Consider the following 18,693-nt stretch of genomic DNA (forward strand, 5'->3'; position numbering starts at 1 on the left):
ATCTTCTTAATATTTAGAACTGTTAAGTTGGACAAAAGACACTTCAAATTTCGGTGAGTGAGTAATACCTATGTTATTTTTAGAGCTGTTTTAGAATTTTTCTTTTTCGGGTTTTATGGTAATTGTGGCAGGAACAATTTTTTAGAATTATTGTAAATGTATTTTTTTTTAAATCATTTTAATACCTTAACGAATTTTCTTAAGAACATTGTTTGTATTTTAGAGCCCTGAGGATGGTGTAAAATAACACCGAAACGTTGGCAATGATTTAAAATATAGTGTTCTTTTATTTATTGATCTTTATCCCACTAAAACCTTGACTTGGATAACTAACTAAGCAAGATCGCTAAACAGTGGAAACGTAATTGTCAATAATAGTTAACACAAATATATCATATTTTTGTTATGACTTGTAAAATATAGTAATACGGTTAAAAATAACAATAAAATACGTATACAGATTTCATTCTCAAAATGAATCTATAATTTGAGAGACACTTAAATATATCTAGCTTAAAATATTAATCTCTTTGCAAATATATAGTTGATGGTATAAAATTTTTAAATATTATTTTAGTTGAATAAGTCAACTCTTTACAGTTTACACTAAGATAATAGATTCTCAAAGAGATCAAACGGAATGAAGAACTATTACAAATATGCTGATGACAATAGATTAAGTACGGATAAGCTCCTCACACACGCATTTACAATAAAAGAAGAATGGAGAAGAAATGGGAAAAGAAACCACAAAAAATTTAATTGTATTTTTTATACAAACATATTTCAGAAAATTGATAATAAAAGAGATATATTCTATCAAATTGAAATGGATTTTTAACGATACAATAAGAGTCCTTCGACATATCTTTTCAATGTTTTAAATCGAGGACTAGGACGTCTGGACTAATTTAAGGAATATTATTTAAATCTCACATGTGTAACGAATAGTTTAGACTCGGAACTATTCTCAATTGTTTTATTTTTTCCCATTATAACAACATGTGGGATTTGAATAGTATTGTCTAAAGTAGTGTTCAGATGAACTAAGTTTGGGTACATCTTGAATATTATTTTTTCTTTCAATTGGCAATATACTAAAAACTAAAAATCTTTCTTTTATTATAATAATAGGTGCGATAATATACATTTTTATTTCAATTAGTTATTTTTAATAAAAGAATATCCACATTTTATCTTTGAAATGGACGTCTATTTTGCAGCCAAACAAATGAAATTATTTTAAAACCTTGCTGTGACAACAAAATAAAATTCCCGAAAATTTTCTCTTTCTCCACGAAAGTACATTGCAATTTTCTGACATGGAAAATTATATTGTCTGATTTAAATGGCTTTTTATTGCAAAACTCAATAAACTGTTTCTATACACTTTCATTAGATTTTTTGTTCTTGATTATTATATTATATTATATTATTACTATTATTATATATACAGGGTGTTCGCAAATTTCCCCGACAATGTTTGACTGCATATTCACGACGATGAATAAATACCATCTACGAAAAAAAAGTTAGATAAAAAATTTTTGGTTTTTGATTTACAAGCCTTCAAAGTTGTCAAAAATAAAACTAGTTTAATTAATAACTTCATAACCCTTTTAACGATCGCGTTAAAATTTGGCACATTTATTTGGACTATTATGGCGTATGACTTCTTAAAGCTTTAGTCAAATCGAAATACTGGGTGATAGTTTTCTCCAGTTACCTCTCGCTTTTGGCGGTCACAACTTTTACAGTGGTTGTATTTTTTTAAAACGGGCAGCAACATGGAAAAGGTCATTTTATTTAAAAAAAATTGCATGATTGTGTGGAGTAATGAGAATCCTAAATAAACACGACAATAATGACATTACCTGATAGCCACAGCAATCAACATCTTGTTTTCATCACCTACTGATCTCAAAGTTTTAAATCCGTGACACTGCTATGCAATCCGAAACTCACAGACCTGCAAATATGCTATTTTTCTCAAGAATGGCTTTCTGTAGGCGATTTTCTCAAGGGACAATATTTATTTAAAATAAAACATTTTCAATGTAGCTGCCTCTTTTAAAAAAATACGACCTCTAAAAGTTTTGACCGCTAAAAGGGAGACGTAACTGGAGAAAACTATCACCTAGTATATAGATTTGACTAAAGCTTTAAGAAATAATAAGCCACAATAGTCCAACTAAATGTGCCAAATTTTAACGCCATCGGTAAAAGGGTTAGGAAGTTATTAATTAAATTAGTTTTATTTTTAACAATTTTGAAGGCCTGTAACTCAAAAACTAAAAAGTTTTTATTTAACTTTTTTTCGTAAATCGTATTTATTTATTGTCGTGAATATGCAGTCAAATGTTGTTGGTGAAATTTGCGGACACCTTGTATATTATTACTATTATTATATATATTATTGTGTTACATATTACCTGCGAACATATTCATATTTACATTAGCAGACTATTCGGTTTTATTATGAACCATGCTTCCCTTAACTCTAATAATGAAATATGCTAAAATATTATGTTGCAAATAATCTATCCTATTAAAAAAATAGCAGGTTTATATAAAGATGGGTATAAATTAACTGAACCGAACATCCAGTGGAATACTGCTTTAAATTATTGAGATTTTTGCATTTACATGACATCAAAGTAAATTCAATGTTCTTGTTACCTAATTTATTGGATACCTATTTTTCAAGATGGAGATCTCGGTTGTCTTAAGAGGGTAGGATAAGGTCAGTCAAATTAGTGTAAAATTTCAAAATTTGATGACTAATAATGTGCTGAAATAAATTTGTATTATCTTTTTTCACTCTCAATTTATTGTATGGCTGGAGTGCCTATCAAAACAGAGAAAGGACATTCAACTTTTGATCGTATTTCTGATTGTGATTGTCATTTGCTTTTTTTTTGGTATCAAAATATCAAATTTAACAAACTACTTCGAAAATACAAATTTCAAAATCAAACAGTGTTTAGAGAACTAAAAAGCATTGCATTTTAACATCTCCAAAAACACTTTTTGTAAGTCGATAATTTAGTATTTCAATAAAATGTAAACGTAATGTCATCATAAGTAGAAAATTAAGCTGAACTGAAGAAATATTAAAATTTTTTAAGTTTTTCATCGATATCAAAATGAAAAGAGGAATGAGTCAAATTTATCTTCGTCATGTTATGTTGTCAAAATTGACTGATCTTGCATCTGTTAAGACAACAGAGATCTTCACTGAATAGCTCGAAAAATTGGGATCTGATGCATGAATTTGCAGAGACTTATTTAAGAAGTGGATAAAAATACGTAATATACAGGGTGTTTGGAAAAGTTGGTACAAAATTAAGGAGGTGAAAGTAGAGCCAAAGTAGTAGTAAAGTAGTAAAAAAAGCACTGTTACTGAGATATGGCCCTCCAAAAGTGCTATCATTTGGATATTTTTTTAAATAACTTTTTCTCTGATTAAAATAATGGAATGAAAATTGTACGTAATAATCATACCATAAGGGTCTTTAACTATCATAAGTTTCATCAAAATCGGTTATAAAAAATAAGGATAGTTTTCTAACTACCCTTATCAGAAATTTTTTGAATTTTTTTTATTCCCCTGAATTATGAAGCAAATATTATTTTTTTAATGAAATAGACTTTTTTTGAAGAAAAAATGTCCCTACTTTTTTTTTTAATTCTGCGTAGTTTAGTCAGAAATAATTATTTTTTAAATAATGTAGGTATGGCTCAAAACTAACTTTTTTTAAACATTTTACATAGTAAGGCACCTTTAATGGTGAGTTTCGTTGTAATGATACTAATGATTGTCACTTTCGCGTTCATTTAAATTCTTACGGTTCTTAGTTGTGATCTTTGTGCTTGACTTTGCACTTCATTCGGTTTATTTTCAACCATGAACCATCATGCTTTTACTAACCGTGAATATGCTGATATGCATTTGATTTATGGTTTCTGTAATGGTAATAGTCTGGCGGCTCAAAAAGAGTAGGCAACGTTTCCCTGATAGAAGACAACCTTCTGCAAAATTGTTTGGAAAAATTAATGCAAGAACGATGGAATCAGGAGCCCTAACTCCAAGGTATCGTGAATTTGGCCGTCCAAGGAGGCGTAGGCATGATTTAGACGAAGTAATTTTAGGATTTTTTAACGTAATCCTACTGCGAGTGTAAGAAGAGCGTCTGCTCATGATGATTCATGGTTGTAAAAAAATCGAGTGAAATGCAAAGTCAAACGCAAAGATCACAACTAAGAAGATAAAGAAACATAAGAACTTAAATGATAGCACACGAAAGTGACAATTATTAGTATCATTACAACGAAACTGTCACCATGAAAGATGCCTACTATGTGAAAATGTTAAAAAAAGTTACTGTTCTAGCCATGCATTATTTAAAAAATTTTTTTTTCTGACTAAACCACGCAGAATTCGAAAAAAAAAGTAGGGACATTTTTTCTTCAAAAAAGTCTAATTCATTAAAAATAATATTATTTGTTTGATAGTATAAAGGAATAAAAAAAATTTGAAAAATTTCTCTTAAGGGTAGTTAGAAAACTATCCTTATTTATAACCGATTTTGATGAAAATTATGATAGTTAAAGACCCTTATGGTATGATTATTACCTACAATTTTCCTTCCATTATCTTAATCAGAAAGTTATTTTAAAAAATGATAAGACTCCTTTGGAGGGCCATATCTCAGTAACGGTGCTCTGGAGGACCAATGTTTATAGCAACTTCTTTTACTATTTTTGGCTCTACTTTCACCTCCTTAAATTTTGTATCAACTTTTCCAAACACTGTATTAAATGAATTGCATTCCCATTGAAATGAAATATGATAGTATTATGTACAACTTTTAATTAGTTAATTTTTCCAGTGCCTGTGCATCTGAGAGAAGTAATTCTTAAACTGCTAAGAAGAGTGAAAAGATCTGTAAAGAATGATAAATGGGAAAAAACTTTAGTTACTGTTTGTCACAACTTTAGTTCTCAAGATGCATGGGAGATTGAACGTTTTGGGTTCAAAAAAGCAAAGCTTTCCTCAAAAATAAGAGTCGTAAAGGTAAGTTCTATTCATACAAATATGAATTTAGAATATACAAGGTATGCCATTTAACATTCCCACTAAGTTTTCATTAGTACCTAAATAATAGATCGTGTTAAACTTTACTAGCCAATAGTGAAGGATAATAAAGACTTCCATTTAACATGAAAATATTTGTTTTATCTTCATATTTGGTAGATAGCGTTTTTGTGCATAGAAATCTTATAACCTCAAAAAAAGTTGGGTGTTCTTTATAGAAATTGAAATTTTTTCTTTATTCCCTTACACCATAAAATTAACCATTGTCAGATATAGGCAATTTTGTTTATTGTTTATTGAAGTATAGTGCTGTATAATTTTCTTTATATAAGTATTTTCAGAGATTTTAGGAAGGAGGAAACCGCAGAAGTAAATTAGTGTACAAGGTTATGTAATATTTGAGTAATAATACTTCAGTAATATTTGGGTATAAAAACAATTATTCACATTTCATGTAGAGCAAAACATTATGTTTCACTGGCTGATAATAATTTTGTTGTAATATTTCACAACTTTTTATTCAACATAGACGTAACAATTTGTCATTATTCATTGTAAACGAATCATTGATATTGACGATGCCAAGATTTAGGGATTCTTATTTGATAGTACCAGTCATGCAATATTGGTTGCCTAAGCTTGGCGGTCACGTTGCTTGTTTTCATTTATATCTGTACTATTTCTTTTAAAATAATAGATCTTGACACGTTACTTATGTAATTATTTTTCTAGGAACTTCTTGAGATGCAGTTTGACTATCATGTTAAGTTTAAGAATGATGTGAATAAATTAACTGCAGAAGAGTTAAGATCTCATCCTTTAGGTAGAGATAAAGCAGGTCATGCGTACTGGTTTCAGAGTGATGACAATTATCAAGTCAGAGTATACAAGGAAGATTTAGATGAGGAAACATGGACATTAATAGCCAGGTAAGTAGTATGTATAATAATTAACAATCAAGAAAGTAATGTGCTAGATGTATGTTGAATATTGTAAATATAAATATCATTTTTGTAGTGGTATGTAAAAAAAATAACATGCCTCGAAATTTTTATGTTTTTAAAACAAATATGTTTATTTCAAAAGAGATAGTGAATAACTGCAATTTTTGAAAAAAATATTTATAAATCATTTTAGTTATCAAATATTTTTTTAGGGACCGAGACAGCTTAGTTTCTTTAATAGATAAACTGACTGATGGTGATTCCAAGTCCAGTTCAGATTCAGCAGTAAATGAAGATAGTAATAGTTTATCTGATAAACCAGTTATTGACACTGGTCAGATTGATTTGGACACTAAACCCATCTCAGAAGAAGACAAAAAGAAAGTGAAAGATGGAGATGAAGCACCAGGGCCTAAAGAGGAAGATAGTAAGATAGAAGATAAGGAAGACTTGTCGGAGAAAGAATCTACAAATGAAGAAACATCCGTCAATGAAGAGGAGAAAAACTCAAAACCGTTATTGAGAATAAAAAATTTGAGTGAGTTAATAAGTGGGAGTTTAAAAAGGTCTAAACCTGATTGTGATAGTGAAGAATCCCAAGAAAAGGTTTTAAAAATTAAATTTAAAAAATTAAATGAAGAGCCTATAGTTGGCGAGGAGATAGAAGAACCCGTTATGAAAGTGCAAGGTGAAGGTTCTGGTGAAGAAAATGAAGGAATCCATATAAAAAAACAAAATTATGGAAATGACACAACAGAAAATAATTCTTTAGAAGGAAATCCAATAATAGGTGAGACAATTGAAGAAAGTGTACTTTATTTTTATGGTGAAGGCTACGGATTTGAATGTCTCACAGGAAACGAAGAAAAAGGAGCCTCAAATGAAACACATTCTAATTCGGAAGTTAGTGCTGATGATAAGTGTAAGCAAAATTCCTCTGTTACCAGCAGTATTAAAGATAATTTAAGTGACTTTAAGGACAATAACGTTAAAACAAAAGAAGTTCCTCTCATTAAATTAGGTACTATAATCGATACTAAGACTGATAATGTTAATAGATTACCTTCTGGGTCATCAAAGAAATCAAGATGGGATGTGGAGACCTTACAAGATACTCAATCTAATACAAAATTTGAAAGTTCCCAAGTAAAAACTGGGAAAGTTAAAGATTTAGTAAGCAAATTTGAACAGGTAGGTACTCCTACACAAGAAAATACTGCTGACAATGTAACGCCACCTTCTACGCCAAAAAAGCCAACATTTTTTTTTGGATCAGGTTCCTTCAAGTGTAATTCTGTATCACCATCTCTTACCGTTGGTTTTGGACAATATTCACCAGATAAGCATATTGACGGTGCTACAAGTAAAATTTGTGAAAAAACTGCTGATAAAGAGGACGATAAGTTAAAGGCAGACAGTAAAAGCGAACTTCCTTGTGAGTCCTTAAAAAAATCCGAAAGTGACAAGCAAAAGCAGTGCGAACATTCCATTAGTAAAAATGAATTTAATGAACAAAATAATCAAACATTGCGTAATGACGAAACAACAGAAAATGCCGATAAAAAACATGATACCAATAATCTAAATGAAGATGAAATAAGGTCCGATAATGATAAAAATGAAAAACCTGTGGAGGATTCTTGTAAGAAGGATATGACAGTGATTGAGAGAAAAATCTTGAAAAAATCTGAGGATATTTTAAAAATATCTGAAAAGCAGCAAGAGCAGAATCTTGAAATAGGAAATGGCCAAACGGAAAATCATACTATTGAAGCAGATAAAAGGCACGATGAGAATGAAGAAAAAGATCTTGATGAACGAGTTCCGGTGGTTGAACCTAAGTGTATTAAAAAAACAGCATATATTTGTGGTGACAACACAACTGACAATAGATCGGAAGATGGTAAAGAGGAAACCTCGTCGAATTCCGACCTTAAATTAATTTCAGCAGATAAAAAACAACCAGATTATATTGAGAAGCAGAATCACGACAGTGCTGAACAGAAAAGGCAAGCAGATAATTTAGTAGAAAAAAGTCAAGAGCAAATCGATAATAAAAATCAATCTGCTAATAAAACTGAGAATACTGAAAATTTAGAATCTACTAAATCAAACCAAAATATAATAGAAAAAAGAGTAATAAATAAGGAAGAAAAAACTGATGGAACCAGTACTGAAAAAGTCATTGAGGATATAGAGAAAAATAAAAATCTTTGCGATTCACATGATTCAACAAAAAATCCCCTTAAAATCGGCGATTGCAATAAGCAACAGCAAAAACCACAAATATCTCTTAGGTCTATTAGAAGCAAAAAAGTTATTGGTTCAAATAACGCCGACAAGGATCGAACAGTGCTTGTTTCCACGATTCACTCGAATCCGGTAGAAACCGAGACAGTATATTTTAATGCTCGAAGAGGTAGATCAAGGAAGCAAATTCAGGAAAGTCCCTCCGACATCGGTCCTAGTGCAGTAACAAATGAATTAAAAGAAACCGATCCAGTTAAAGAGGAGGAAAATACTATGAAAACAAAACTGACACTCACAAATAAAAATGAAACTGTAAAAGAAAAAGTAAATAGTAATGTGGCAAGTCCTGATTCGTCCCGAGTTAATTCGCCTGTATCTGTAAGTGACTCAATCATTCTTTTGCCCGATTCTTTAGAAAACACCGTAGATTGTCCTTTGAAAGATCCCTTGGCGAATTCCGATGAAGAAATACCTACCCCTCCTCCAAAACCAATGAATCTACAATCGTTATCTCTTGATTTTAATGAATCTGCGACACCCCCACCTATTCCGATAATCCCTTCTCGGAGAACGTTAAGGAAAAGAGGCAGAGAGGCCAGTCCTGATGTGGTAAAGGAGGTTACAGCTTCTGCGGGGAAAAAAATGAAACTTAAAGGAAAACGTCAGGTCGATACTAAATTGAGGAAAAGCATAGAACAGAAGAAACAGCAACAAGTCAGTAGCAGTGATGAGGTCCATGATGTTTCTGATGACGAAAAGCCAGCTGTAAAGTCTAGGAACAAGGGAAGGCAGGCCAAGAATAAAAAGAAAGAGAAGGTTATTGAAATCAGCGACGAAGATTCAGGCACCCCTGTGCCGAAACCGAAGAGGAAATACAATAAGAACAGTAAGTTATTTTTTTATACAGGGTGTAACCTTGAATGGGAGTCAACATATGTTTTTTAAAATTTCCTCGAATTTTTCTTATTCCTTTTTTCAAAAATCGAACCCAATTGGGGTTTTCGTTTTACAGAATTAACTTTGGCTGTTGTTTTTTATCTGCCTAGACCTCTGTTGTCATATCACATCAGGTGGATTAATATTATGCAGTTCACCTAAACTAAGTCAATATTAGAGGTCATTGACCCTGAAGTTCTTAAACTAAACACATTAAAAATATGCACCATTACGAGTGTTGCCTTTGATATTTCGGATATAGAGAAAAAAGAAATTAATTATCGTATATGGCTGTATTGTTTGTTCTTGTTGCTTCTTCAGACATTGAAAAACGTTGACTTTGTAATTTATTTTTGATGTGTGGGAATAGAAAAAAGTCATTGGATGCCAAATCAAGGCTGTATGGCGGATGACTTATCAATTCCTCTTTTTTTATTTTAACCGATGTTTGAGAGCTTGCATTGTCCTGGTGGAGAACGATGCGTCTTAGGCTGTTGGTTTCTCTAATTTTTCCAAAGCTGTCGGCAAACAAGTGGTTGTGTACCATTTAGAATTAACTGTCCGATGTTGCACTAATGGTACAGTTACCACATTCCGTTTTTTTTTCGAAAAGACAGGCAACCATCTTGCAAGACTCGTACAGTCGACTGCTGTTTACTTTCGAGATCATACACATAGATCCATGATTCATCATTTGTTATGATGTCGCAGAAGTGTGTTGAAGCACCGCAATAGTATTTCTTAAGCATTTCTTTTGACCACTTAACACGAGCTCTTTTTCCAATCCAATGTGAATCAATTTTTTTGGTGCCCAAATGTTGCAATATTGAATGTATGCTGGTCCCACTAATGCCCAAGAGTGCCTCAATCTCAAGATAAGTCACATGATCTTGCAATATCAGTTCCACACAGCATCAATGTTTTCTGGAACAACCGATTTTGGACGACTTTCATGAAATGAAATGGCCACGATTGAATTTTGTATACCATCGATGTACAGTGTTTGTTGATGGTCCTTCATTGCCAAAAGTCGAATTAAATTCACTATTGTTGAGATAATCCACGTCAAAAGTTGTAAACAATAATCACATGGAAATGTTCAGGACGTAATTCCATTTTTTCGTTTTTGTCCAACGTCAAAACATTCTGAGTAATTATACCGACAAAAAGTCGAACTTTACAATCAGGACATCAGTTGTCAGATGGCAGCACCAGGATTGTCAATTCCCGAAATATAAAAGGCAACCCTCGTATTAGTTAATATTAATAAAGTATGTAGAAAATATTAATTCCATCCTCATTGACATAAAAAAAATATAACTGAAACAACATGTCACAAAGTCATACAGAAGCAATCTGTTGTTATAAGTTTTAAACAGTTTCAATTTAACGTTTTACTACCCAGAGGCACAGTAAATTGGCTGTTGGCAAGTATGCGCTTGCAGGCTGGTCTTTTATTACAAGATCATACAGTGTCTACAAAATATAATATTACAGAAAAAAAAAGAAAAAAATATAGTGCTCTAATATTAACTTAAAAAAAAAATCTGTAAAGCAGCACCCAGATTTAGAGACCACGTAAAATAGTCCTACATAGTGAAAAAATCTTTGAATGGGACACAGCACAACTGGCAAATGTTTAGAAAAACATATAGACCCGTTAAAATGCATTGAGCAGTCTGTTCCAATTTGAAAATTGTGAGTTAATGTGCTTAGGCACAGGTATTTTTAGCATTTACTCAAATAAAATCATTGAAATGATGACTAATGTTATTACTTTCTTTATTCGATTAAATAATCGAATGATTGTCATATCATTTAAGTAAAAGTGTTTTCAGTTTTATTTGAAACTTCTACTTTACTTCAGTTTTTTAACTTTTACTTGAAAATCAGGCTTTTTTTGAAAAACAAGAGAGTAGTAATTTGTAGAAAATAGAAAGACGAATCCGAAAATATCATGGTTGTTACTATTTTATATTTAGAAATATATGCCCCTGATACCCTGTATCAGTAATGTTTACATAAATACATGTGCCCAATTTCAAATTATTTCACTTACTAATTTAAAGCAATTAAAAATATTTTTTGAAGTTTAACACACTGTATTTTTTTAACGAAGCGTCCTAGATAAAAACTTTATAGGGAAGACCCCTTAAAATTAACCAAAGAATAGGTTTCATTTTCGGTCACCATTAATGAAACACCTGCATATTTGATTTTTAATAAATATATTTTAGAATGATATTCTGAGCATCAAGTACAGTTTCCCCTAAAAAAACTGATCTCTAATTGCATCCGATATGTTCAATTTAAAAAACTGGAAATTTTTTTGTAAAGTATGACAAATTTTGTATGAATATAAAATTATTATTTCAGGTAGATTATTAGCGAATTTGGGCATAACTGAAGGCAAACCATTTGAATCTGTAGGTGTTCGGCAGTCCAGAAGGCTTGCCCAAATAAAAATAAAGGAGCAAGCCGAAGGTAAAAAGACAGATTCACATCACGTCAAAGAGGGGAAAAGCAAAAAGAAAAAGGTTGAGGATAAGGTAAGATGATTTTTTTTGCCATAAAAATAGCGAGTTAATAATTTTCTGCTATGCAGGAATACAAAGGTGAAAAAGAGAAGAAAAAAAAGGTCAAAGAACAAAAAAGTAAAAGGGAAGAGACTCCGGAATCCGAACCGGAGGATATAAAGAGGAAGAAAAAGAAAAGGTATAAGTACAAGTCTCCTAGCAAAATTTTTGACGAAAAGAAACCGTGGAGGTCTAGTAGCGAATCTAGTGAATTAGAGGATGAAGTAGAAGAAGAAGAAGAGGAAGAAGTTATTGAGGAAGAAGAACCTCCATTGGAGTTCAAATCGGATCATGAGTTTTCACCAGAAAGCGATTTGGGGGAGGATGGAGAGTCTCAACCCTTGAGAAGAGCTAGGACAGCAAGAAAAAATTATGAAGGTATATAACTTCCATTGTGCTCTATTAATTAAATTTGTGTTCAGTTAAAATTATCTATAGTTTTATAAAAATTAGATTAACAAAATTATATTTCTGCCATTTCTTTATTCTTCCAAAAAATACGATTTATCAAAAATACGTTTCTGTCTCGAACTCACCCGACTTGTCCCCCTGCGACTTTTTTCTGTTCCCTAACATGAAAACATTCGGGGGAAAAAATTTTTCCCCCGAACCGTGTTTTCATGTTAGGGAACAGAAAAAAGTCGCAGGGAGCCAAGTCGGGTAACTATAGTGGGTGCAGCAACAATTTGTAGTGCAGTTTATGCAGTTGAATGTTAATGAATGTGCGTGGTAGTGAAACACTTTTTTCTTAACCAATTGGGGCTGTCTCCTTCAATTTCTTATTGAATCGGTCCATTAATTCATTATGGTACTGCCCCGTGATTGTTTTTCCTTTCTGCAAAAAATTCATGAGGATTATTCCCAACAAATTGTTGCCATTGTTTTGACCATCGCTTGGTTTTTAGCGTATAATAATGTATCCAGATTTCATCAGTAGTGACGACTCAATGCAAAAACTCCTGCGAATTTCGCTTAAAGAGGTCAAGACACTGTTTCAACATTGATAGCCATATAGGCTTGTTGTCCATCATGAGCAATCACTGTACCCATTGGTCCGACATCTTTCTCACACTTAACTTGTAATGTAAAATATTTATTGTTTCGTGCGACACACCTACGGCATCTGCCACTCGTAAAAAACAGATGTACAACTACGTTTAAATTTGCCGAACCAATATATCACGGTTGTCATAGATGGTGAAGAGTCCTTATAGTTCGCATTCAACTTCGCTTTTATTTCTTCGCATATTTTTCCATCTAAAAATAAAAAGCGAATTACGAATCGATATTGCTCTTTTTCCATTTTATCGAGAAACTAACCTATGAATCAATCTGAAATTTAGTATTGTGTCGTGTGACAGATGGAGATATACGACGGTAATGTCAACTTCCCTCAGCAATGCCACCTGTCTTCAAACGTGGGTACTTATTGATCGACTCGTATAGGAAATGATTCAAGAATGATTCAAACATTCTGTGATTCAAGCAGAACATGTTTTTTTTTTTCATTCAGAATTTACTGTCAATCTAGAAGTCGTTTATTATTTTACTAATATCTGCATTTTTACTAACCAAAGAGGAAATAAATATAAAAAAATAGGTTTAAAAAAAGTTCTGCATTTGAAATGACATCATGTGAACTATGTTATTGTAAAATGCCTGAAAATTTATTTTTGGCCAATTCACGGAGCACCAACCAAAATAAACAAGAACAAACAATCATAAAAGAAGATGCAATTTGAAAAACTGGAATATTTTAATTACTCATCGAAATCAATGAAACATTCTTGTAAAACTTGTGAAAATGCCAAATATTGTTAAATTTTCTCGGAAAATCTCTTTACTGTTAGATATTTTTTTAATACTTGCAGAAGTGATATTTTAAAAACGTAATTACTCTTTATATTTAAGGAAAATTTAAATTGCTTTTACAACACTTACATCATACTTTGTATAGAAAAAAATTAAATATCTTTAAAATGGTTTTCGTAAATCAATAAAACTTGTAGTAATGACGACTAATTATGGATAAAAGTTGATGCATAAATTTGTCAACCAGAATTTCGATGCTTCTGAATATATTAGAAATTAGTTAAGTACATTTAATTCTAGTTGGTTTTTCTAAAAAACAACTTTTTTTTAATGTGCAACTTTTTAAGTAATTTTTTTTTTAATTTGAAATAAGCATTCAACATAGCTGAGCAAATAAATAATCACTTCAAAAGCATTAATTTAAAAAAAAAGATAGGAATGTTTTTTATAAATTAAAATTTAAAGATAATGTAACTGAAAAAAATTGTTAGCATAGAAACTTAATATTTTCTTAGAGAACAATATTTTAAAAACATGTTTTAAATTAACTTTTTTCTTATTTTAATGTTTTTTTTATCACCAAATAAAGTTTGATTCATGCAGTTCAGGACTTTTCTTATGCCATGGTTCAATCAGTCAACTGACATTAGAAAAAATTTTGAAAAAAAACATTTTCATCAATAACTCCATAGTTTTGTAAAATACTGAATTGAAATTTGTCATGTTCTGGTATTTCAGTGGTATATTTTTTATATAATTTTATTTAAAAAAAAATTAAGGCGTGAACATATGAAAATGAGGTGGAGCTGTCTAACTTTTTCCAATACACACCTGTTATTCATGGGGTTGTTTTTTTATACCATGTACTCATTTCTTTAATTGTTTTCACTCTTGTAAAATTTGGATTTAGAGCCAGGTTTTTGAAATACTGCAGCTTTTTTAGAATATGTGTTCAGAATGTTGTTTACATCACCCTGTTTACAATTGTACATGTACATTTGAAAAATCAGATTTGGAAATCAGATTCAGAAACATCTACGGTTATCATTGACTTTGCGAACCTCTATCTGATAGTAGGATTTCTTTCAGAATGTGACGAAGAAGAAGATGTAGGAGATGATTGTCCATGCCAAAAATGTGGAAAATCTGACCACCCTGAATGGGTGCTACTTTGTGATAAATGTGATAATGGTTGGCATTGTTCTTGTCTACGCCCACCTCTTTTAGTTATTCCAGAAGGTGATTGGTTTTGCCCACCTTGCCAACATGTAAGTTAATTACTTTTTTTGTATTTAAGATATTGAATATTTAATAATCAATATGAATGGGTATTTTTTAAAACTTTATTATTAACATATACAAAACATTATTTGGGCATTTTTCACCAAAGCGTGCATTTTAGAAAATTTATTCCCAATTTTTTTTTGTAACATTTTATCTTGTACATACGATGTTGCTAGCTATCAATGTATGAGCTAACATTTCTTAAAATTGGCCCTCAAGAATCTTTCGGGAAATAAGGAAGAATGTTGGCAGAAAGATAAAAATTATGATTTTTTGTCATTACCTTCCCTTGCCTTCTTCTCTAAAAATCATATTTTATTCAATTTATATTTTAACTTTTAATGATAATAAATATTTTTATGGCTGTATTGTGTAATATTAAAAACATATAAGTTGTTTTGCAGTTTTTTAGTCTAGAAATTACTTAAAAAAATGCTAAAAAATCCCATTTATTTTAAAAATTATTGCTAATAATTTAGTTTGAAACTGTCGTGTGATGCTAGAATATTAAATAAGATTTTAATCAAGTGTTAATAATCATGAAATTTTAGAAAAAACATAAAACATCAATATTTCATTAATTGATAATGAACTTTCAGCAGAATTATGATGGGTGAACGTAATGACAAAGGTAGAATGTAATGACGAAATCTTGTTTATTTTTTTATTTATTTATAATTATTGTAACAAACTTATTATAAGTACACAAACATAGTATTTCCCTGGTAAATAAGTCTTTTAACTTAAAAATACTTAAAAAATTATAAAAACAAAAAGGAACTTATAATTGGTATATAATAACTTAACAGACGTTATTTTTATATAACATTCTTCTAAAAACAAAACAAAAAGGACATTCTTGTATATAGGAACATTTTTTATGTCATTGACCTATAAAGCTCGTCTACTTTTGATTTATTTAAAACGTCAAAATTTCGGCTTGAAACTGATTGAGGAGGTTCACTAAATTTACACAAAATTTCGTTTTCCCTTACTGACTGCAAATCTGGCTTTTGGGGCCATGAGAACTGTTGTCCACAGCGACTCATAAAAGATATTTTTAAAATTCCATTTTCTTTTCAACGACACCCGGATACCAGTTGTCATAATAAACTACGGCAACCCAATGGCCGATTTGGATTTCATTTGAGTTTTCTGTATTTTCGTTACATGGTTCTTTTTCCTGACTGCCAACTTCTATATCTGAAACGTATTCTATGTCTTTCATCAAATAATGTGTACAATTTTCGCGACATAAACAGCTCAAATATTTAAATTGCATTTTTGATGGTAATGCAGAATCCCAAATTGCCATATGAATATCAAATGTTTTGTTAATGGGTTTAAGGGCTGAAATAATTATCTCCTGTTCAAAGCTGGATATGTCTTTAATCAAAAAAAGGTTGGTTTTTGCGTCCGGATTTTTGTCTTCTAAAGCAGTGATAAAATCTTTTGCAGACATAATGTTTTTTCCAAATGCAACAGCTGCGTCTGCATTGGTTTTTAACCTTCCACCTATGCCATCTGCCGCACTTTTGCCATGACCTGCTTCTGTGAATGACCAAGTTACTCTTTTTAAATTATAGTGGTCCCCAAAGTACGATACTAAGAAGAAATTTAGTTTGTTTCTATACTGTGACGTCGGGTCGTCACTTAAAAAGTGAATTGTGTCTAATTCTGGAACAAGGTTTTTCGCCATGAGGATCACTGGTCTCAGATGCGACCAAATGGCAAAAGGTCGGTGAGACAAATGATCGGATACTGACGCAAACGATTGATGTTTTAAACCATCAGGGCTTTTAAAGTACATTACGCCAGTGTGCAGACTTAATTGGGGTTTAGACCCGCCGAAGTGAACGCTTTGGACTTCTTCAATGTATTTACAACCATAATTTTCTGAGAAGTCTACATGGAGCACCACTTCATTTGAATCTAACTGATCTCTTAAGGTTCTTGCATGTCTAAGTTGGTGAAAAGCGTTATATTCGTGCTTGAGAAATTGAGGTACAAGAAGGTCATTAGCTTTTTGTACTAACTGTTCTAATGACAATAAATTTTTTGTAGTGTTGTTACTTTAACTTCAATATCTTTATTGTTTTTGTCCTTTCTGGTTTGTGTTGTATTTACCCATTGATTGTAAAATTGTAAGGTTTACACTGAGCTTCTTATTACTACAGCATTTGCACTCGCGATACATATAAGCTTTATCTTTTGAATTACAAACAATGGATTTAATGATTTCATGTGGAATTTTAGTTTCTACTAATCTTAGATGATGCATTTTCTTTATAATCATCTTCACATTTTCATGCTTTTTGCATAAGGTTGTATCCCTTGAACTTGCTCTGGGCTTTAATATGTAAGTAAAATGGTTTCCATCTCCAAAATGTGGTAAATGAGATGTTCAAATTGTTTTTTTCATTAAATTTTTTATGTAAAATTCTTAGAGGTTGTGTTACAAATCTTTTCTACTTCTTTACCTTCTTCTTTGTAACTGTATCTCTTTTATCCGGAGCCAAAATGGAATTCTCATCATTACAAAAAAAATCATGTACAAGTCGTTTCAGCTTGAGCATATTCTCTGTTCTTTTTTTCTTTTTCTCTATCTTCGAAACACTATTATACTTTTTTTTAATCGCTCGTCTGCTAATTAGACAACTACCTTCCTTCTGAACTCTGTATTTCTTAAAAATTGGGGATGCTATGGCAGAACGTAAAATTTTTTTTTCAGCTTCACCTGAATTTTTGACTTGATATTTAATTTGTCGAATTAAGCACTCAGAAAATAAAAGTTTTCTTTTCACTTCTTCAGTTGGCTTTCTTATAATTTCCTTGACTTTGGTATTTGGAGTAACGGATGATTCCATTTTCTTTCTTGCCTCTAGTCGTTGTGTTCTTTTTTATATCTTTCCGTCCTCCTTTCGGCATTGCGTAAAGAAACTCTTAAAGCAGATATTTCGTCCTTAAGTTTTTTATAATTGCGGCGACTTCTGTTATTTAAATTTCGATCAGCATGATTTGGTAAAATTATTGGCAGTAGAGTGGAGGGCGGTGTGTTTTCTATTAACTCGCGTATTGGTTTTAGTTTTCCTTCATCTCTGCGCTTTTTGTTTTGTTCCCTGATTTTTTGCTTGTATTCTTCGTGTCGTTCGGGATTTTCTTTAATTTTTTTACATTTGGCGCTTCTTTTTCTCTCCATTTGCGTCGCTGTTCTTCGGTACTGACAGGCTTTTTGTTTTTCTTTTTCTTCTTATTGTTATCTTTGTCTTGAAGTTCTTGTGTAGTAGGCATTCGGTTTGAAGAATTATCTGTCTCGGTGACACTTCCTGGTTGATTATATTGATATTCCTGTATGCCTGGGATATTTTCGTTCTCCTTTTTACGTTGTGATTTTCTTGATCCAGTTTTTTGCTTTACTTTATCATTGTCTTCAATATTGTCGCTTTCCTTCTTCTCTCGGGATTCATTTTGAATTTTACTTAATGCTGACCATTTTATTTTAATTGTACCTGTTTCTGGTTTTTGTTCTTTTTTTAGGTGATATTTTTCCCGCATCTTTTTCTTCTTTGGTTCATATTTTTGTTGTTTTGTTTGTTGTCTTTTATTTGCTGCATCTTTTTTTAGTACTTTCAGCTTTTGAATTAAAGCTTTTTTCTTTTCTTCGTCCATTTTAGCCACGATTTTACCTGTGAAAGACAATAACAGTCATTTTCATTCCCCCGTAAGTCATTACATTCTCCCTTTAGAATTCACTCTGGGTGAACGTAATGATGGGGAATGTAATGACAAACAC

At 31.4% G+C, this 18,693-nt stretch overlaps 1 protein-coding gene across 1 annotated transcript in view; it reads left to right on the forward strand.

Annotated features, from left to right (window-relative positions):
* Positions 1-18,693, forward strand: part of LOC108906107 (remodeling and spacing factor 1) — a 54,674-nt gene that overhangs the window by 13,925 nt on the left and 22,056 nt on the right. The window contains exons 2-7 of the mRNA XM_018709268.1: positions 4,893-5,077; positions 5,831-6,027; positions 6,255-9,178; positions 11,605-11,777; positions 11,834-12,182; positions 14,706-14,884. Of these exons, the coding sequence (XP_018564784.1) occupies positions 4,893-5,077; positions 5,831-6,027; positions 6,255-9,178; positions 11,605-11,777; positions 11,834-12,182; positions 14,706-14,884 (4,007 nt within the window). The remainder of the gene's footprint in view (positions 1-4,892; positions 5,078-5,830; positions 6,028-6,254; positions 9,179-11,604; positions 11,778-11,833; positions 12,183-14,705; positions 14,885-18,693) is intronic.

Source organism: Anoplophora glabripennis, unplaced genomic scaffold (genome assembly GCF_000390285.2).
Source record: "Anoplophora glabripennis isolate ALB-LARVAE unplaced genomic scaffold, Agla_2.0 scaffold272, whole genome shotgun sequence".
Classification (NCBI taxonomy): domain Eukaryota; kingdom Metazoa; phylum Arthropoda; class Insecta; order Coleoptera; family Cerambycidae; genus Anoplophora; species Anoplophora glabripennis.